Raw genomic sequence first — 16693 nt, forward strand, 5'->3', positions numbered from 1 at the left:
GGGAGGCTTCATGACTGTGCTCAACACTAGCCACAGCTGTGCATCTCTTCTCGTATGCAACTCAACAGGACTAAATGTTGAATTTAGTCTAAATGTCCTGTTGAAGAGCAGAAACCATCCCGGAGCCTGTCCCTGAACAGCTGGACAACCTCACATGAACAGGACACCTGACAACCTATATCCATAGGAGGGACGTAGATCAAGTCTGTTCAAATGAGAGACTATTCCTGCGTCACCAAAACTCCAGACTCAAGCTGGGACTGCAAGACTTAGCACCTTAAATACTTTACTCAGCCGTTTGATTTATTAGGACTAAGTTCTTCGTATTAATTAGACATTGTTATTTGGTCCTGTCCCACAGGGAGCCTTCCGAAGCTTTTAGCAGAGGATAAAAGGGCGCAGCTTCACGTGACCAGCATCTCCCCAGGCTCCTGTTTCCAAGAGCAATCAGAAGTGATGCTGGTGCTGTTCCAGAATTAAGGTGTAAAATATCCTGTAGAAAGCAAGAACTGAACGACACAATTACAGGGATTTGTTTCTTTCTGATTGCCTATACGCAGAAGTTGGTTATGACTTGAAGTCTGAAGGGCTTCATCCCTCCCAAATTCTTCTTTTTCACTCTGTACAGAACCGCAGCCACCCTTTCCTGGCCGCACGGATGTCCTGCTGCAGTGACTCCACAGGCTCACTGCTGCAAACGTGAACGTGTGTCCTTTGCCCTCTTCCAGGGTGGAGAGAAACTGTCAATGTACCAGCTCTGAACTTTTCATGCTACAAAACCAGGGAGATTTTCAGTAAAACGGTCTCCGTTAGTCGAAAGGACACTTTAGAGGGACTAGCTGCAAATCAATGAGGTTCTCTCTTCAGACCAGCCTTGCTCACAGAGCCACTAGGAAAGCTCACCACCGCAGACAAAAAAGCTCCTTGTTCACCATATACCAGGGAACACATATATCTTTTTTTACCTTCTTATCCAAAAGAAAATGACCTGCATGGAATGAATAGATTTTTTCAAGGTTGCTTAAAGGCCGAATTCCAATAAACTTACTTCAGACTAGCTTTAAAAAACCCTGCCCTATTCCATAAGCAGCTTAGAGAGACAAGCGCTACTCAAACTGAATAGCGAAGCGGGAATCCGGCCTTTCACGTGTGATGTGGTCCAGTTGAAGGTCCATCTGTTGCTCTTTTTATCCACTGCCAACTAAAGGACACAATTCAGCCCTTATCTAACAGATGCATAGAAGCAAAATTTTTCATTTCTATGGAACCATCAATTAAAAGTAATAGGACAAGTTTTTTTCCTCCAGTAGGTCCTGTGGTACGTAGTCTTCTACCTCTACAGGAGGTGTACGTATAAAGAACTGCCTGCTGAAATAAAGGGTGCCCATTTCATTTGCCTTTTGTGCCACTAAATGCAACTCATGTCTGGAAACACACAAGCCAGATTCTGACCTCTCGCATACGAATGTAAGTTAGGGATAGCCATATTAACAACGTTGAAATAAAACAAATTAAGTAAAAGCAGTGTCCAGTGCTGCATACTTGAGTTTCTTGGGGCCTCTCTAGAAACGTGGATGCTCTGAAGTGTCACGTAAACCTCTCTCTGAGCTACAGAACATGCAATGACTCAGACGCACATTGTACCCATGCACTCAACCATATTACGTTCCCCCTCCTCCCTAGACACCGAAAGAGAAATATTCTGCTTTGCAAGCAGGGTCACGAATCCCTAGCTCTGTCCTGAACTCTCTCTTGAGACAGGGGATTGATCCTGCAAAGAACCTGAGGCCACTCAGCACCTCCACTCGCTGTTCTGACTCTTGCAGAAGGAGGTCTCTTGTGAGTAGGCTGGTTCTCCAGGTCCATCCGTCTCTGAAGGATGGCCCAAGGGCTAGGGCTCTGGAGAACAAGAGCAGCTTCTCTGCTCAGTTGGCTCTGCCTCTGCTCCACCCCTCGCCCTCCCTCGGCCGAGCCTGCCCTCTGCCGTACGTCACTCACATCTATGCCGTCCTTGCCAGATGGTCCAGGGGGTCCTTGTGGTCCAGGAGGGCCTTGTGGTCCTACTCTCTGAAAGGATTGGGAGAAAGAGAGAGAGAAGAGTTTATTTTTGCGTCAGAAGAAACATATGGGCTAAATCAGAAAGCAATGGCCAAGCCCTACAGCTTAACCCTAAATCTGCACCAACCCTCCATCCCTCAGGGCCCCCCCACCATCCTGGGTGGACTCAGAGGAGCTCAGGACCGGTGCAAGGCTCTTTGGAAAACCCTTTTGACTGAGCGCACCCTCAGGGCTCCCAGCTCTTTTAACTGGTGGCTTACGCTGGGAATCAGAGCTGGCCGCTGGGCAGCAAAGGGGTTTAGTTGTATAGGAAATGGTTCTCACTGCCTGCAGGCACGTTTCATTTTGGGCAGAGGAGGAAACGCAAAGCCCATGGAAAATAGGTGCCAAGGGCTTGGCATTAAAAACTAATTTATAGTCCCAGTCTGATGGGGTGATGGAAGAGCCAGGCGGACACCGTTGAAGACAGAAGGAGAGAAAGAGAAAGTCTCCTCTTGGAGCAGGATGCCGTTTGAAAATCTGGGATTTGGGAGGAGGTCTGAGGTGGGGGGAAGGAAAGAAAGGTCCAATAAATGACTTCTGTATGGAGAGGCCTCCAGAGAGCAACTTGCTGTAGCTTCAGCAAACAAAGGTTTCATTGTAGAAGCAGCTCTGCTCACAGCAGATGAGGGTAGCTCTGAATTCCCAAGCCAGACTGCAGAAATTCCTCACTAACACAATGAAAAACCTCACTGAGGAGTTACTTCCCCAGGCAATAATATTAACACCACACAGGGGAGTTTAATATAGCTTCACGTCTGAAGTGAACAAGGGTTAAATATGCTATTTTATAAGTGTAAAATTTGAAAATTGATTGAGGGAAGGAATAAGAAACTCCGATTCAGATGAAGACCCGGATCAGATCATCAGTCTCGCTGGCAACGTATTACTTCATTGTAAAAGAAAACTGTTTCTCTTACATCAACAGGCCTCCCCTTTCCCAAGGCTTTCCCTCTCCTAACTGCAGTCCTGAATGGGAAGACAATACTTCTATGGAAAGTATAAAGCAGCGGTTTCTACACATGGGGATACGACCTAAAAGCCTACCTACGCAGGTACAAAACCAGACGTGCTTGCTAGGCACTCTCTGTATAACAGCACAAGCAACACACATTTAACGAACTTTAGACTCTAATAACCTGCCTACTGCCACATTTCATCCTGCAGGTATAACATACACAGACCACTATCTTTTTCCCTTACGGAGTTTTTTCTTGAGCGTAAGACATAAATGAGGCTTTTTACCTGAGCTGATGTTGTGGCTAATAGCTGACATAGGAAGAGAAGCCCAAGAGCGGAGGATCCAGCCATGGTGCCCAGGCTCTGCCTCTCTTCGCTCCTCCTGGGCAGCTAAACGGTTTCTCCTCCAGGGTCCAGCAGATCCCTCCTCCTCCTGGGTCTCAGCTTACAGACTCCTCGCCTCCAGATAAACCTGCGGCTCCAGCTGGAGGGGCAGAGCTCGGGAGCACAGGCGAGAGGGGCTGAGCTGGGAGGAGAGAGGAGGTTTTCGGAAGGAGGTGGGAGAAGGAGGGGGAGCAGCAGTCGGTCAGGAAGAGAAGCTCTCATTCATGCCCCGCTGGGCAGCCCCAGCCTTGAGCAAACAGGGAGGGAGCCTAAGGAAGGGCCGGACTTGCAGACACGCCGCAGGAGCAAAATTCGGCTGCTCCGGCTGGAGATACAAAGATGTTCCTTAGATCTCACCCGGGCCATTTCTCAAAGTCCATCACCACCTCAGTGCTGGACAGATAAAAAGCAACACAGAGTGAGAGTTATTCAGTGCCTGAGGCTACCTATCTTCACTAGATAAATCAATATACCTGTAGCGAGTGCAAGATGCACTACAGAGAAATGCACTTACTGCTTTGTGAGACGGTTTATTAGCTCTGGAGGTGTGTTCACATCTGTTTTTTTTTTTTTCTCCAAGGAGATCTAAAGAATGCCAACTGATTTCTTGAGAAAGTGATGAATCCTGACCAGAGAACAGATGATCGCAGACAGATACAAGGAGGAAGAAAAAAGGAGAAATGTTCTCACAGCCACAAAAAAAAAAAAAAGGAAGAATTGCCTTTGAAATATTTGCAAGGAAGGAACAGGATGACAGTTCCCAGCTAGGTGATCCCAATGGTAATATATTCATGAAGATGCATCTTCTGCAAATAGCTTCATGCTTCCCTTTATCGATTAAAGACAATTTCATCCAAAGCAGGGCTTGGAAGTGGAGAGGAACAGTGGCAAGATTCATCAGGACTGAAATGACACAGCTCATTTGGTTAGCAAGAGGAGAGCAGAAGTGGAAAAGCAAAGCTTAAAAAAAATGAAATACCAGGTTTCAGTTTGGCATCCTTACGCCAGGAGGTTTATATGAGCACAGTGCGTGCCTGTCCCGCTCCCCAGCAGCCAATATTCCACCAACCTTGACAGAGGGATAAAGGACTCAAAGATTTATAAGTTCCTACAAGATTTTGTGGAACAGGCACCTGGGGACAGAAAGGGAGCGCGTGTCTGTATGTCTTTGGATGGCTTCAAAGTAAATTGAATGCTTTATTAGACACCACAAACCCCAGAGAGGGAGAGCAGCGCAGTCGCACGAACTGCTTCGCACAGAGCTTGTACCTCCTCCTTCGCACTGAGGCCAGCTGATGGCGAGAGAGAAGGCAAAGCAGATCCAAATTCCTCGGCCACACGTTGCTCATAGCAAGCCAAGGATGGGAGGGCTGCTCCAAGGGGAGCCTGCTTATGACCAGCAAGGGAAGAGCCCTGGGAGTATTCACCTTCAAGCCCACCACACAGAACAAGAGGAGGACCGGTCCTCCTCTCCTCCCACGTCCCCAGGCAGAGGGAGCACAGCTGAAGGGACGCAGCGACTTACAGAGGTCATTACCACAGACACCCCTGTGCTCGTGTCTTGGAGGAAAAAGCCCACTCGACTAAAGCCCCCATATGCAGGCTGGGCAGCTGCCCTCCTGCCTGCTAGCCCCAGGAGCTGCTCAAAAGCAAAGTCCTTGTTTGCTCTACAGGGCATCACAACACACACCTGGCTCTGTGCTGCCATCCTCCCAAGACAGGGCACACTGAAACATTTCAAAGCACACCATTAAACAAGAAGCGTGTGTGGGGGGGTGTCTTTTCCCCCCCAAACTTTCACTGGCCACGTTTTACAGCGGTGGAGGAGGACTGAGCATCATCTCCACATGGAACAAGCAGCAGGTTTATCTCAGGGTGAGCCCACCAGACCTCTGCGTGGGGACGCCGGACAGCCCCATGCACCCACTCGTTGGGGGTGCCCAAGCAACAGCAGCTGGCTACAGGGTGTGTGTGTGTGTGGGGGCAGACACATGGTCACGTCCTGCCCTCAAAGATGAAAAAAACGTAAGTGGAAACTGGTATGCATTAAAGTCATGCTTTAATAGGCGACATTAATTTAACAGACACTGTGATACAGCTCTGAGTGCTGGAAAACATCCTGTGAACTCACTGCAAACACCTATAGCCAAAACTCTAAACCTGATGACAGGGAACGGTTTGGTTTGAGCACTCCAGTCTAGGGCTCACAGTGAAATCCCATTAAACACAAAAACAAACCACACATCACCATAACAATATATGATCTATGCCCCAACTGAGCTCATTAAATAAGAAAATTACTATAAATCTGTACAAAAGCCATGATGAACAATGTCTTACGAATCTTTTATGAAAGAATTTTCACTCAACATGGTCAAGTATTTATATCTGTAGTTAAGTGTATTCTTATTGGCTATTTAACTCTGTTCATAAGAAAGAAAAAAAAAAAAAGAAGTATTTTAAAAACATTAGAGCCTTTTTCCAGCACATGTGTGACCATGAACATTAGATGTTAAGCTTGCAGACTTTTATTCCCACACGCGTGTATGTGGCATGCTGGATCAGGACCCCCGATCTGGGAAGGCAAGTCACTGATCAAATTCCTTGAAAGATGAAGCTTCTTAAGAACTGTAGCAGAGAGAGGAAAAACATTAACATTGCACAGGCTACTGCATCTGCTCTCTGGCAAGGCGGGCAAGCCTCTAGTCATTTCCCACACAAAACAAACAGCACCTAAAAACCCCAAAACTAAAACAAACAATCTGAGCAAACAGCAAGTCCAGACCTTCTGGCTGTTGGAAACCGTTTCCTCCGCTTCATGAAACAGGTCCTCTGTTGTAAATCTCTAGGAGCGAAAGTGCTAAATTGTTTAATGCTCCTTCAGACTTGCTTGAATACTGTGTAACTCAGGCAAAAATAGCTAACAGGGAGGTCAGCAACATTAAGGCAGGCAAAGAGCTGGCAAGGTCTGAAAGTAAATTCTCGAGGGCTGTAAATAAATGAACCAGACAAGCGTACCCCCTCCAATTAAAGTTTCAATTAACTGCCCTACAAAGCCCAGCGGTTTCCAGACATGTTGTACTCCAACATGCCCTCGCTGTCTGACATGCTGATCGTTAATGGTAAAACAATCCTGCCCTAACTAGGAAGTGGGTTAAATTTGACACATCTAACTTCATGCAGTGGGCCTGCAGAAAAGACAGCCCCATGGGCAACTGCAAATTAACGGCAGAGTCTGAAAAGATGCAATGACAAACATTTGTTCTATTTTGGCAATTGAGGAAGGAAGGCCTTTGAACCAGTAGCGGACATAAGTATCTGTGGAAGACTATCGAGGGTCTGGAAGTGGTGGAAAAACCTGGGGAAGAAGAGCTCTAGACAGCTTTACGCAAAGTCTGATCGTTTTTCTCTTAGAAACCAGTAGACAATTCATATTCTCAATTCTAACAAGCACTCCAAAGCAACTTCTGCGGGGCATAAATGGAGCAAACTAATCAGCACTTTGCACCCTAGAGAACAGTATCCGTACACAAAGGTTAATATTGGTCAGAGATACGTTTTGACTATGCATTTTATCCCAGCCTCAAGTCAAACCTACTTTCTTTATAGGAGGAGAGGGAACTACACTCTTACATGATTTGAAATGCATATACTCATCTCTTCCAGGCAAATGCCACAAAAATAATGATTTATGCCCTAGAAACCAGACACACAGCATCTTTGTCAGGAATAAATCTCCTGGGAAGGTACAGCCTTTCAAAACAACAAATAGAAGTTACATGGTAATAGAAAGGCCTGGCAAATTGGGTCATGCTGTCTTACATTAAAAATCATGTATTTAATAAATACTTGACTAGTTCAAACAAGGAAACAGGTTAGTTTTCCTCTTCTCTTTAAGAAGGGACATACCAGAACCAAAGCAAAGTGCAAAACCCCCTGTTACTCCAAGATAATCCTGAACATCAGATAAAAAACAGGAACAGGACACAGCCTGTCCATGAAGATGACTAAATTAGAGTTTTCCTCTTTAGGATAACCAAGGGCTGGATCTCAGTGAAGTTACTACAGATTATTAAAAAAGTCTGGAAGGGTGAAAGTCAGACAGGGGCTACCCTGGATCAGTCCAAAGGAAGTTTATTCTTCCGTGTACTTCTGCTATCCAAATCACTAAAGCTGGCTCCTAGCAGTTAGGGCAGCGTCATCTCCGCGTGCTCGAATGCTTGCCGTGCTGGTCTCACTCTGCTGCTACGTGCTCTTCATCAAGGTTCTGCTGCACGCTCAGAGCTTTCAGGTTCTTGCGTTGCAACCTCAGCACTGTCTTCTTCAGGACAAGTGGATGCCATGCTCTGCTCAAGGCTCTCTGGAACTTGTTTCTTGCCTGTGACTTCTGCTTGCCCTTCTTCACTTGCATTTTCTGCCTTTTTATGCTGTTCTACCCCATCTACCTCACTTTTGCCTCCCAGGAGTGTGCTGGTGCAGTGGTGCTGATCGCTCCTTGCTGTCACTTGATCTCCACTCAACTCCAAGCCATCACTTATTGGAGAAGTCCAGCCAGTCTTGGGGAGCGTGGAACCAACCGGGGGTCTCACAGCCCCGCCATTTGCATCACCACCACCCTTCTCACTTGTCGTTTCCAAAGTTGCACTTTTCTCACTGACATTTTCTTTTTCAGCCTCAGTGTTTGCAACAGATGGATTTAACTTGGCACTAGAGGCAGAGAGCCCCATGTTCAGGTTTATGGCCAGGTTGCATGTTTTGCTTCTTGATGTTCTTTTATCAACTTTCCTCCGTTTTACAGCTGCATCAGTGGTCTCTGGCACTGTTGAGTCTTTGGTGCTTGCATTGTTTTCTTTCAGTGTTTCCTGGTCCTCTTCTGCTTCTAAGAGCGGAGCTGAGGAGGGGATTTCTGCATCAATCGCACATTCTCCCAGATTACGGGAAATATTTTCAATATCAGTAGGGCTTTTCAACGGTCCACTCTTTTTAGCGTCTGCCATGTTTGCATCCAGTTTTCTCTTCTTGCTCTCCTTTGTGCAATCATTCTCTGCCGCACCCTGCACTTCTTCAGTCTCACTGTTTAAATCCTTCTCCTCCTGCTGGGTAAATGAAGCGTCTTTCTCCTCTTCACCATCCCCTCCCTTCGAAATGCATTCACTTAACTTCTCTTTTACATCTTCATCACTCACTTTAGGCTGCAAGTCTGCAGCATCTCCAGCTTTCTGTTCTATCTCTAGAGACTGGTTCTCATCTTCTTCCACAGAATCATCACACTTTTTACCAGGAGTTTCCTGTTCATCTTCAGTCTTTTGGTGCAGCTGTGACTTGGTAGAGCACGGTCTGTACCTCAAGAGCTTGTCGCGCGGTCCCCATACAAAGCTGCCTCGAGGTCTGAAGTGTTGCCAAGCATAGTGGACTAGTTCTCTTCTCTCCTCTTTGCTCCTGATGGTGAACAGGAAGTAATCCAAGGCACTTCTCTTGACATTTGGTAACGTCTCCTTAACAAGAGTTTCTGTTAGGAAAAACTTTACCAAGTGCACTTGATAGTGTTCATATCCCATCTCCCCCAGGCACTTCAGGATGCGCGTAATCCGCAAATTGTTGTGGCTAAACCTGAAAAAACACAGATAAGCAAAGTTGTTAAGTGCGTCTTACAAGCTTGGAGTTACAACGAACCCCCACGGTACCTGCAAAATGTTTTGCGCATTATTGACCGTGGTCTATTAAAGACTATGTGACAATGCAGGCGGGCTTACTTTTCAAGAACCTACCGCTGCCATCTGCCTTTAGCAGCACCTTCCTAGCCCTTCTTGGACCACTTGGATTAATCAGTCATCTCAACTGCTTGGAAAGGTTCTGGCTTTCTGCATCACCCACCGGTAGATAACAGCCACCATATTGGGTCAGACACACAAGTCCATGCAGGCCAGTATCCTGTCCCTGAGAGCGACCCTGCAGGGTAAGCCTGTAGAAAAGTATAATAATACAGGCATGTAAGGGTGCTGCCAGAAATTCATGACTTAGGGACTTAAGCTAGACACAGCTTTTTTTTTAATTTTTTTTTTTTTAATTATACTTGACGATTTTCAAGTTGATTTTTCTTTTGGGAGTATGCCCAGTCCTTTCGGAGCCCTTGTTAATATCATTAGCGGTACTAGAATACGAAGGGTCATTACTATCTCTATGATAAGACCTGCAATAATACAAAAACATTACCACCAATTTGCAGCGCACTTTTCAACCGAGGATTCAAAGCACTTCGCACACGGTAAGGCAGCTTTATAAACAATCAGGGGAGCACACGGAAACACTCCTGTGTTGCAGTTTAACAGAATACTACAAAGGCAATTTGTCTACCTGCGAAAAAGTTTCAGTGATTCCTGCTTCAGACATGGTTTTAAACACAAGCTCTGCTAGAGCAATATTAACATCTCCAAGTCTGTATTTCGTACTTCAGGAGACCGACACGAATGCCTGCTGTTAACAGCTGCACCGGATACAAAAGGAAACCAATCTCAGCTGGTTTACTTGTTATACTTGTCACTTTAATAAGTGACAGAGCGTGATGACCTACGGTCAGAGGCTGAGCCAAGTTAAAAATACTTCAGCTAGCTAACTTTTTTATCAACAAAAGCCTCCATTCCTCAAGGGCTGAGGATTTTCTTGACTTTTTTTCCTTCTCAAAGAAGTGCCTGGCTGTAGTAAATGACCAGCAGTATAAACAGAGACTCACCGGTTCAAGTTTTGAAATCGTTCAGCCCAATTCTCTGCTCTCTTAAGTTCTCCAGTTTTCTCATTGATCAGACTGATTCCATAAAATCTCAGCATGAGCTGATAAGCACGTGTAAACCTTTGCATAACTTCCTCGGACCTCTTAAAGGCCTGAAAACAAGACAGACCAATGAATACAAGGTGCAACTCCCTAATTACCTGCACCAGTTTAACTGGCACCTGAATTATAAACAAGGCTTGATTATATCACTAAGCATTTCATTTGCTGGTGTAGCTACTGGCAGACACAAGACAGACAAATGCTTAACAATGCTTGAGTGAGCTCCGTTCATACTAGGGCCCCAAGCAAGCATGTAAAAAAAACCCAAACCAAACAAACTAGACTTCACATATAAGGCATTTAGGGGAAATCCTAACATCCTTCAGATCTCAAAAAAACCCCCCAAACAAAAACAAACCTCCCCAAAAAGACAAAAGCTTTCAATACCTGGATTTCTTGACACGTGAGTGGCTTGGCACGCCAGTTCATCCCATGTTCACGTAAAGGGAATAGCCTGAAGGGAAAGAAATTTTCAGCCCAGATGAGCAAAGATGACATCCAACCCAGGGTACCCATTTTGTTAAAACTAAAAAAGATTCCAAAAATTGTGATATCACAGGCATCTCTTGAAAACCTCACATCCTTATGGACATAGAAGTAGTTTACTATATGACAAATAAATCCCTCCCATAAAAGCATTGTCTACACCAATGATAACAACATACGTTGCTTATCTGGATCTCTCTCATTGCCCTAACACTTCATTCTGCAGTATGCCGTAAGACCAAGCATGACTGAGATCTATTGCCACAGCTGCACTTCTTTCCAGAAGAATGTAACTCAATAAAATAAAGTGGACACAGGTTTCACTCAGGAGTAATTCTGGGCCTTTTGGGAAGCTGAATTCAGGAACACAGACACAACTGACTCTTAAGAGGCACAACTAAAGAGAGGCACTATATTCATGCAGGCAGTTTACCACTGTATGTAAGAATGGTTTTCTTCCAGAACTTCATAGTTGTCCCACCAAGATTCAAGCAGAGTTTCAATACACAAACCTGAAAAGAAAAGTCAGGCAAGAAGAAATGACACCAAATAAAAATTAAAGTTAGCCAGTCACCCAGGCTGGCTCATCACCCAGCGCCAGGTGTTCGCATACAGGCATTAGCTTCTCTAACCAGTCAACCATTCTGGTAAGCCAGAACAAAATTTTAGTTTTCTACCACCAAACAGAAAATTAAGGAACATACAACAGGAACAAGGACATTTTAAAATGGAAATTCTTGGTGTGGTGTGGTTTTTTTTTGTTTTTTGGTGGTGGGTTTTGTTTGGCTTAGTAATTATCCCACAATGGATCAAGCTACTCTTTCACCAATTCAACCAGCTGCAGCAGAGTTGCATCAAACAGTCACCACACAAGGTACTCACCCTGGGGCAAAAAACAAATCTCATTTTTATAAAAGCTCAAGTTCCACATCTCTTCTTCCTCCTCATTTTCTGATTCTATCAAATCCTGGAGATGAGAACAAGAAATCAACAACCAGCAATCTTTTAAAAAGCAGTATTCACTTCAACACTTCTCTTGCTTTCCCTCATGTTTCCTAAACATTTCAAGCTAAATCTTTGAAATGTGTTTTGGTAAGTAACAGCTTGTTTCTGATGCACCCACATACACATCATCCCTTCCCCCTCACAAATAAATCCTTTAAAGGTTCTGAGCCTGTCAACGTAAAGACAAAAGGGTGCCCTCAAAATTTATAAAGTGTTCCTAAACTTAGCACACGATGAGCAAGAGCCACAAGAGTATGTGCATCATCATTTAGTCCATACCGGGTAATGATGTCTGTATCTCTGCAAGTCTTTTGCTGCATTCCAGTTGCGCCTGCCTGAGAACTAGAGAAAAGAGACAGGTCAGAGATCCAGAATAAAGTTGTCTTCTGGGAGGAAAAGAAGAAAAAAAAAAAAAATCCACTGACTGAATGTTCCCCTGCCGATCGCTCTCCTGTGCCCTGCACCCCCAGCACCCCCAAAACCAGCCAGTTTGTTACTGCAGTCGTTTCTCTGCATTCCTGAAGACAACTTTAGACTAAGGGAAGTTCACACCATCTCCTTCAACCAAAACGTTTCTTTTTCTAGTCTTATTAATCAAGGTCTTCATGTTTTATGCTCACCTTTTATCCCAGTTGGGTTTTCCTACAGAAATGGTCAGAACTAGCTGGAAATCCCCAATAGTAACATGTCATTTTCTTCTTAACTCAAAGGTTTTAAAACAAGACAAACTAAGCCCTCTCTGTCTGTCTCTCTGAGTCACTATATACCCTAGTCAAGACAGAGATCAGACTTTAAAATTGTAGAATTCAAGATGCGGAAATATCCCTTAAATTCAGGATTCTCATTCCCTGTAGACATTACTGAAATAATGTTTTCTTCATCTTTGCTTTATGCTCAAGAGCAGCCTTGCTGACTTAGCATCATGCTGATCTAGACAGTGGACAATAATAGAGCCACATGGTCACATTAGATACTTATTTTATTGGACTTCTGTTCCAATCATCATCTTCATTATTGCTCATCTCTCCAAGTAACCAAACGTTACATCAGGCCTACCTGAAAACCCCTCTGAGACAGCGGTGACCAATTTGATCTTGGCTCCTACAAATAAAAGGCATTTAGTTGGAATCATTTCTGAAACCAAACTTCACTAATAAAATAAAAAAATATATACGAGATGAGAATACCCACAGCAGTGACTCACATGATCCTTATTAGTTGCCAAGTGACAGGTTTACCTAGTTACAGCTGAATTCACTTGATTTTATTCGTAATTCAAATTGCTATAGAGAAAAACCTGAGGTGCCACGTCCACCTGACAATTAGGTATCAGGTTCTCCTCGCTACACAGATGTGCTAGATTAATTCCAAATGTAGCATTTAGACAGAAATCACAAACAGCAGCTTCATTTCTTCCTCTGAACTTCATGGAAATACAAGTTGCAAGTATGACTTAATTTAAAATGCATTTTAACTGAATTATATATATATTTTTTTTTTTTTTTACAGTGGATTACTTCAATGATAAGAGATTTTGTTACACTTCACAAGCAACACAGACAGGATTACAGGTCCGATCACTCTCCTCTAGTGACCAGCTACAGAAATGACCCCTGAAAGTATAGTCCTTAATCTTGCTGAGTGCTGAACCATCTTGTCCCAAACCACGAAAGTGCTTAAAAAAGTGTTCTGTCAAGGCAGAACCACCAAAATGAACAAAACTGCTCATGAACAAGAGGACCCACCCAACGTGATGCACGGTGCAGTTAGAGCCTTCAACGCCAGCTCACAGCAAGAGCAGGGTCTTTGTGAAACAGGGATAAGATGTGCAGACTCTTGCAAAATAAGCATTTTAAGAAACTTAGAAGAAAGAAGCAGCAAATCCTCTCCCAAGTTATTTTTAAACTTCATTTGATACTTCCTAACCTCATTTGCCCAGAGAAAAATAAAAAACAAAACCACTGTCTAGTGAACACGGATCACTGGTTCATTAATTATTAAGGCAGGAACTGGATTAGATTTTTTTAACACCTCATTGTAATTAAGTTATCCATTCAGCAGCCCTGTTGATTGTTAATAGTTAAAATTTATGAAGCATGCACAGCATTTGGGAGATCAAAGCTTTATCCACAGTGGGAGGTCAACAATGCAGAAGTTTTTAAAATTACATTTTAAATATCTATTTACACACCATGATTCCCCCATACTTTGGTGACAGGAATTAAATAAAGCTCAAGTTGCTTTTTAAATGTAGTAACTTGTGATGACCTAAAATAATGCCTGTCTAGATTGCAACACATTTCTATTTTATACATGACAACATAGACCAAAATAGGTGGCAGAACTTCCCACAGCCGCACGGCCCATACGGGATTAGAAAATCCAAGCGCTGGTGTCCAGCCCCAGAATCTACCCAGACTGCAGAAATGCACGCAACTACAAAAACCTTTGCTGCACAGCTAACGTTTGGAAAAAAAAAAAATAAGTGGCTGCGCACACAAGACTAAGAGGTACGTTCAGCCAGAATAGATCAGTATTATCCAGTTCAAGATGTAAGCAGAGACTGGGGTTTAGCACTTTGAAATTCATCCATGCTTTTGACTATAACTTTTGAACTCCAAGGATGAAATTCTGATACACGTGGAATTAATGAAAATTTTCTTCCCAGTTACAGAAGAATCAATTTCCAGATATTCTTTACAGTTAAGGCTCTAAAATAACATCCTTTAACGCAGCCAGGTGGGACAGGCTAACAGTAGACTGGCTCCAATTTTGAAAAAGAACTGGTTTGCTGAAGAGTAAGCGTAGATAGAGAGACAGATGCAACGCAATGGTGCAAGGTGCTGCGGGGCTTGTCTAGGGAGAAGCTAGATCCAGGAGAGAGGCATTCTGGGGAGCAGCGTTAAAGAGAGCAAGACGGGGAAGCAAAGAGAGCAACACTCAGCCCTCCCTCCAAGCAGGTGTTTTTCCTGGGTCTCTATAAACTTCTATTTAAGCCACGCAGAAACATAACCTTCCCTTTCTTTCCAGGTTAGAAAGACAAACTAGAGCGCGAGACTGAAACTCGCACACATAAATCAACCCCCCTTATTTCTCACGACACTGATAGGCAATCTTAAGCGGGTCTCTCCCTCCAAACCTGCAACGCATCAGTCAGAACATGCATCGCGGTGCAAAGAGCGTGAGGAAAGCAGAGAACAAAGCCAGGAGAGGGTAACACGAACAATATTTGGCTGAAAACCAGAAACCAGCTGCAACCCAAAGGGATGAAAGACCAAGCGGATTGTGAACAAGACACAGGAATGAGAAAGACGACAGAATCCCAGAAGAGTGATCAAAACCTTTTGTTGATGAAGAGTTAGAAGGCAGAACTACAGGGCTTGTTATTAAAACACGGCTCTGAGCAGCGGAACATGAACCCCCACACATTACAGCAGAGGTAACCTTTTTAAAATGAGCACAAACCCCCAAATTTTCAATGCTCGCTCTTAGAAGCTAAAAGCACCAAAATGCAAAAGAGCTGAAAAGACACCCCTGCAGGAATTTCAAACCGCAAATATGGGGTATTTGCAGAGACACAAGTGAAATGCAAAGATAAAAGTAGAATTTTAAGTTGGTTTTGAAAGCGCGTAGTGAAAATAATAATAAAAACCTCTAACCTCAGTATTGAATAAAAACTTCAGACATAAAGTAAACCATCTAGGCTGAGGGGAGAAGAATGAGTATTAGTGTAATATAAACAGAACTGAACTAGTTTTGCAAACCGATTCGTGCCTTTGGCAGGTTGTAAAGGCATAAACGGATAGCAGAAGATTTACTGTTTCTTTTTGTACATTCTCACTGCCCTTAAAAATTTTTCAGGCACTGTCAGACAGAGGTGACTACACATTCATCACTGACGGAAGAACTCCTCTTCAAAGATGCAGAACAATATTCCAGGGGCCGGTAAGGCAAAGTTCAAGAAGTCCACTCACTGGAGTGAAAAAATGGTCCTTGCTTTTACAGTTGTCACAATCCAGTTGCTCTAAGAAAAAAAAAAAATATCTGAAGAACAAACACATTCAAAAAGAATCATCTGAATGTTCTGGAGGCATTAAAACTCGTGAACAAAACCAGAACTCCAGCCGCGTACAAAAGAAAATTGACAGCGTGCCCTCAAACAATGCAGAACACTTCAAAGGAAATCCCTGCCTCCTCCTTTAAGTATTACAGCTATTCTGCCTAAAATGCCCGTGACCTTTCACAGACCTACCTGCACAGCTGAGGCCTAACTACATTCCCCGCAGTGAACTCCGTGAAGGTGCAGACGCGCACGGGCGTAGTGAACTCCGTGAAGACGCAGACACGCACGGGCGTAGTGAACTCCGTGAAGACGCAGACACGCACGGGCGTAGTGAACTCCGTGAAGACGCAGACGCGCACGGGCGTAGTGAACTCCGTGAAGGTGCAGACGTGCACGGGCGTAGTGAACTCCGTGAAGACGCAGACACGCACGGGCGTAGTGAACTCCGTGAAGGTGCAGACGCGCACGGGCGTAGTGAACTCCGTGAAGGTGCAGACGCGCACGGGCGTAGTGAACTCCGTGAAGACGCAGACGCGCACGGGCGTGCCCATCCGCTGTGTTTCAGCCTTGGTTTTGTTTGCGAAGTGCAGAGCGTGTATTTTTGTAGGAAGTCGTGAGTGTTTGGAATACTACGTTGCACAGAATTTATTTTACTTTTTTTTAAAAAGGGAGGTTATTTTAATATCTTAATGCTTATTGAAAGATTTGAAGTTTAATATTAAACTCCTTTAAAAGTGTATTAATTAGAAAGCTTCATCTGCCTATGTATATTCTAAGAATATGGATGAGTCGGTGAAATGAAACTCAAGTGAAGGATTAGTTTCCCTTTCCCCGAAAGGGGAGGAGTTAAGCTGAAGGACTGTACCGCG

General features: G+C 44.2%; 2 protein-coding genes across 2 annotated transcripts in view; both read right to left on the reverse strand.

Moving 5' to 3' along the window:
- Nucleotides 1-3442, reverse strand: part of COL9A3 (collagen type IX alpha 3 chain) — a 40604-nt gene extending 37162 nt beyond the window's left edge. The window contains exons 1-2 of the mRNA XM_009273910.1: nt 3343-3442; nt 1999-2067 (exon numbers count right to left, since the gene is read on the reverse strand). Coding sequence (XP_009272185.1) covers nt 1999-2067; nt 3343-3408 — 135 coding nt within the window. The 5' untranslated portion in view covers nt 3409-3442. The remainder of the gene's footprint in view (nt 1-1998; nt 2068-3342) is intronic.
- Nucleotides 3443-5484: 2042 nt separating this feature from the next.
- OGFR (opioid growth factor receptor) lies at nt 5485-16375 on the reverse strand. The gene is given in 9 exon segments (XM_009273945.2): nt 5485-7702; nt 7704-9051; nt 10172-10320; nt 10658-10724; nt 11190-11268; nt 11639-11723; nt 12041-12103; nt 12818-12862; nt 16037-16375. Coding segments are annotated over 9 exon segments (2202 nt in total). The 3' UTR covers nt 5485-7675.
- Between the last annotated feature and the right edge of the window lie 318 nt (nt 16376-16693).

Source organism: Aptenodytes forsteri, unplaced genomic scaffold (genome assembly GCF_000699145.1).
Source record: "Aptenodytes forsteri isolate BGI_AS27 unplaced genomic scaffold, ASM69914v1 Scaffold47, whole genome shotgun sequence".
NCBI lineage: Eukaryota > Metazoa > Chordata > Aves > Sphenisciformes > Spheniscidae > Aptenodytes > Aptenodytes forsteri.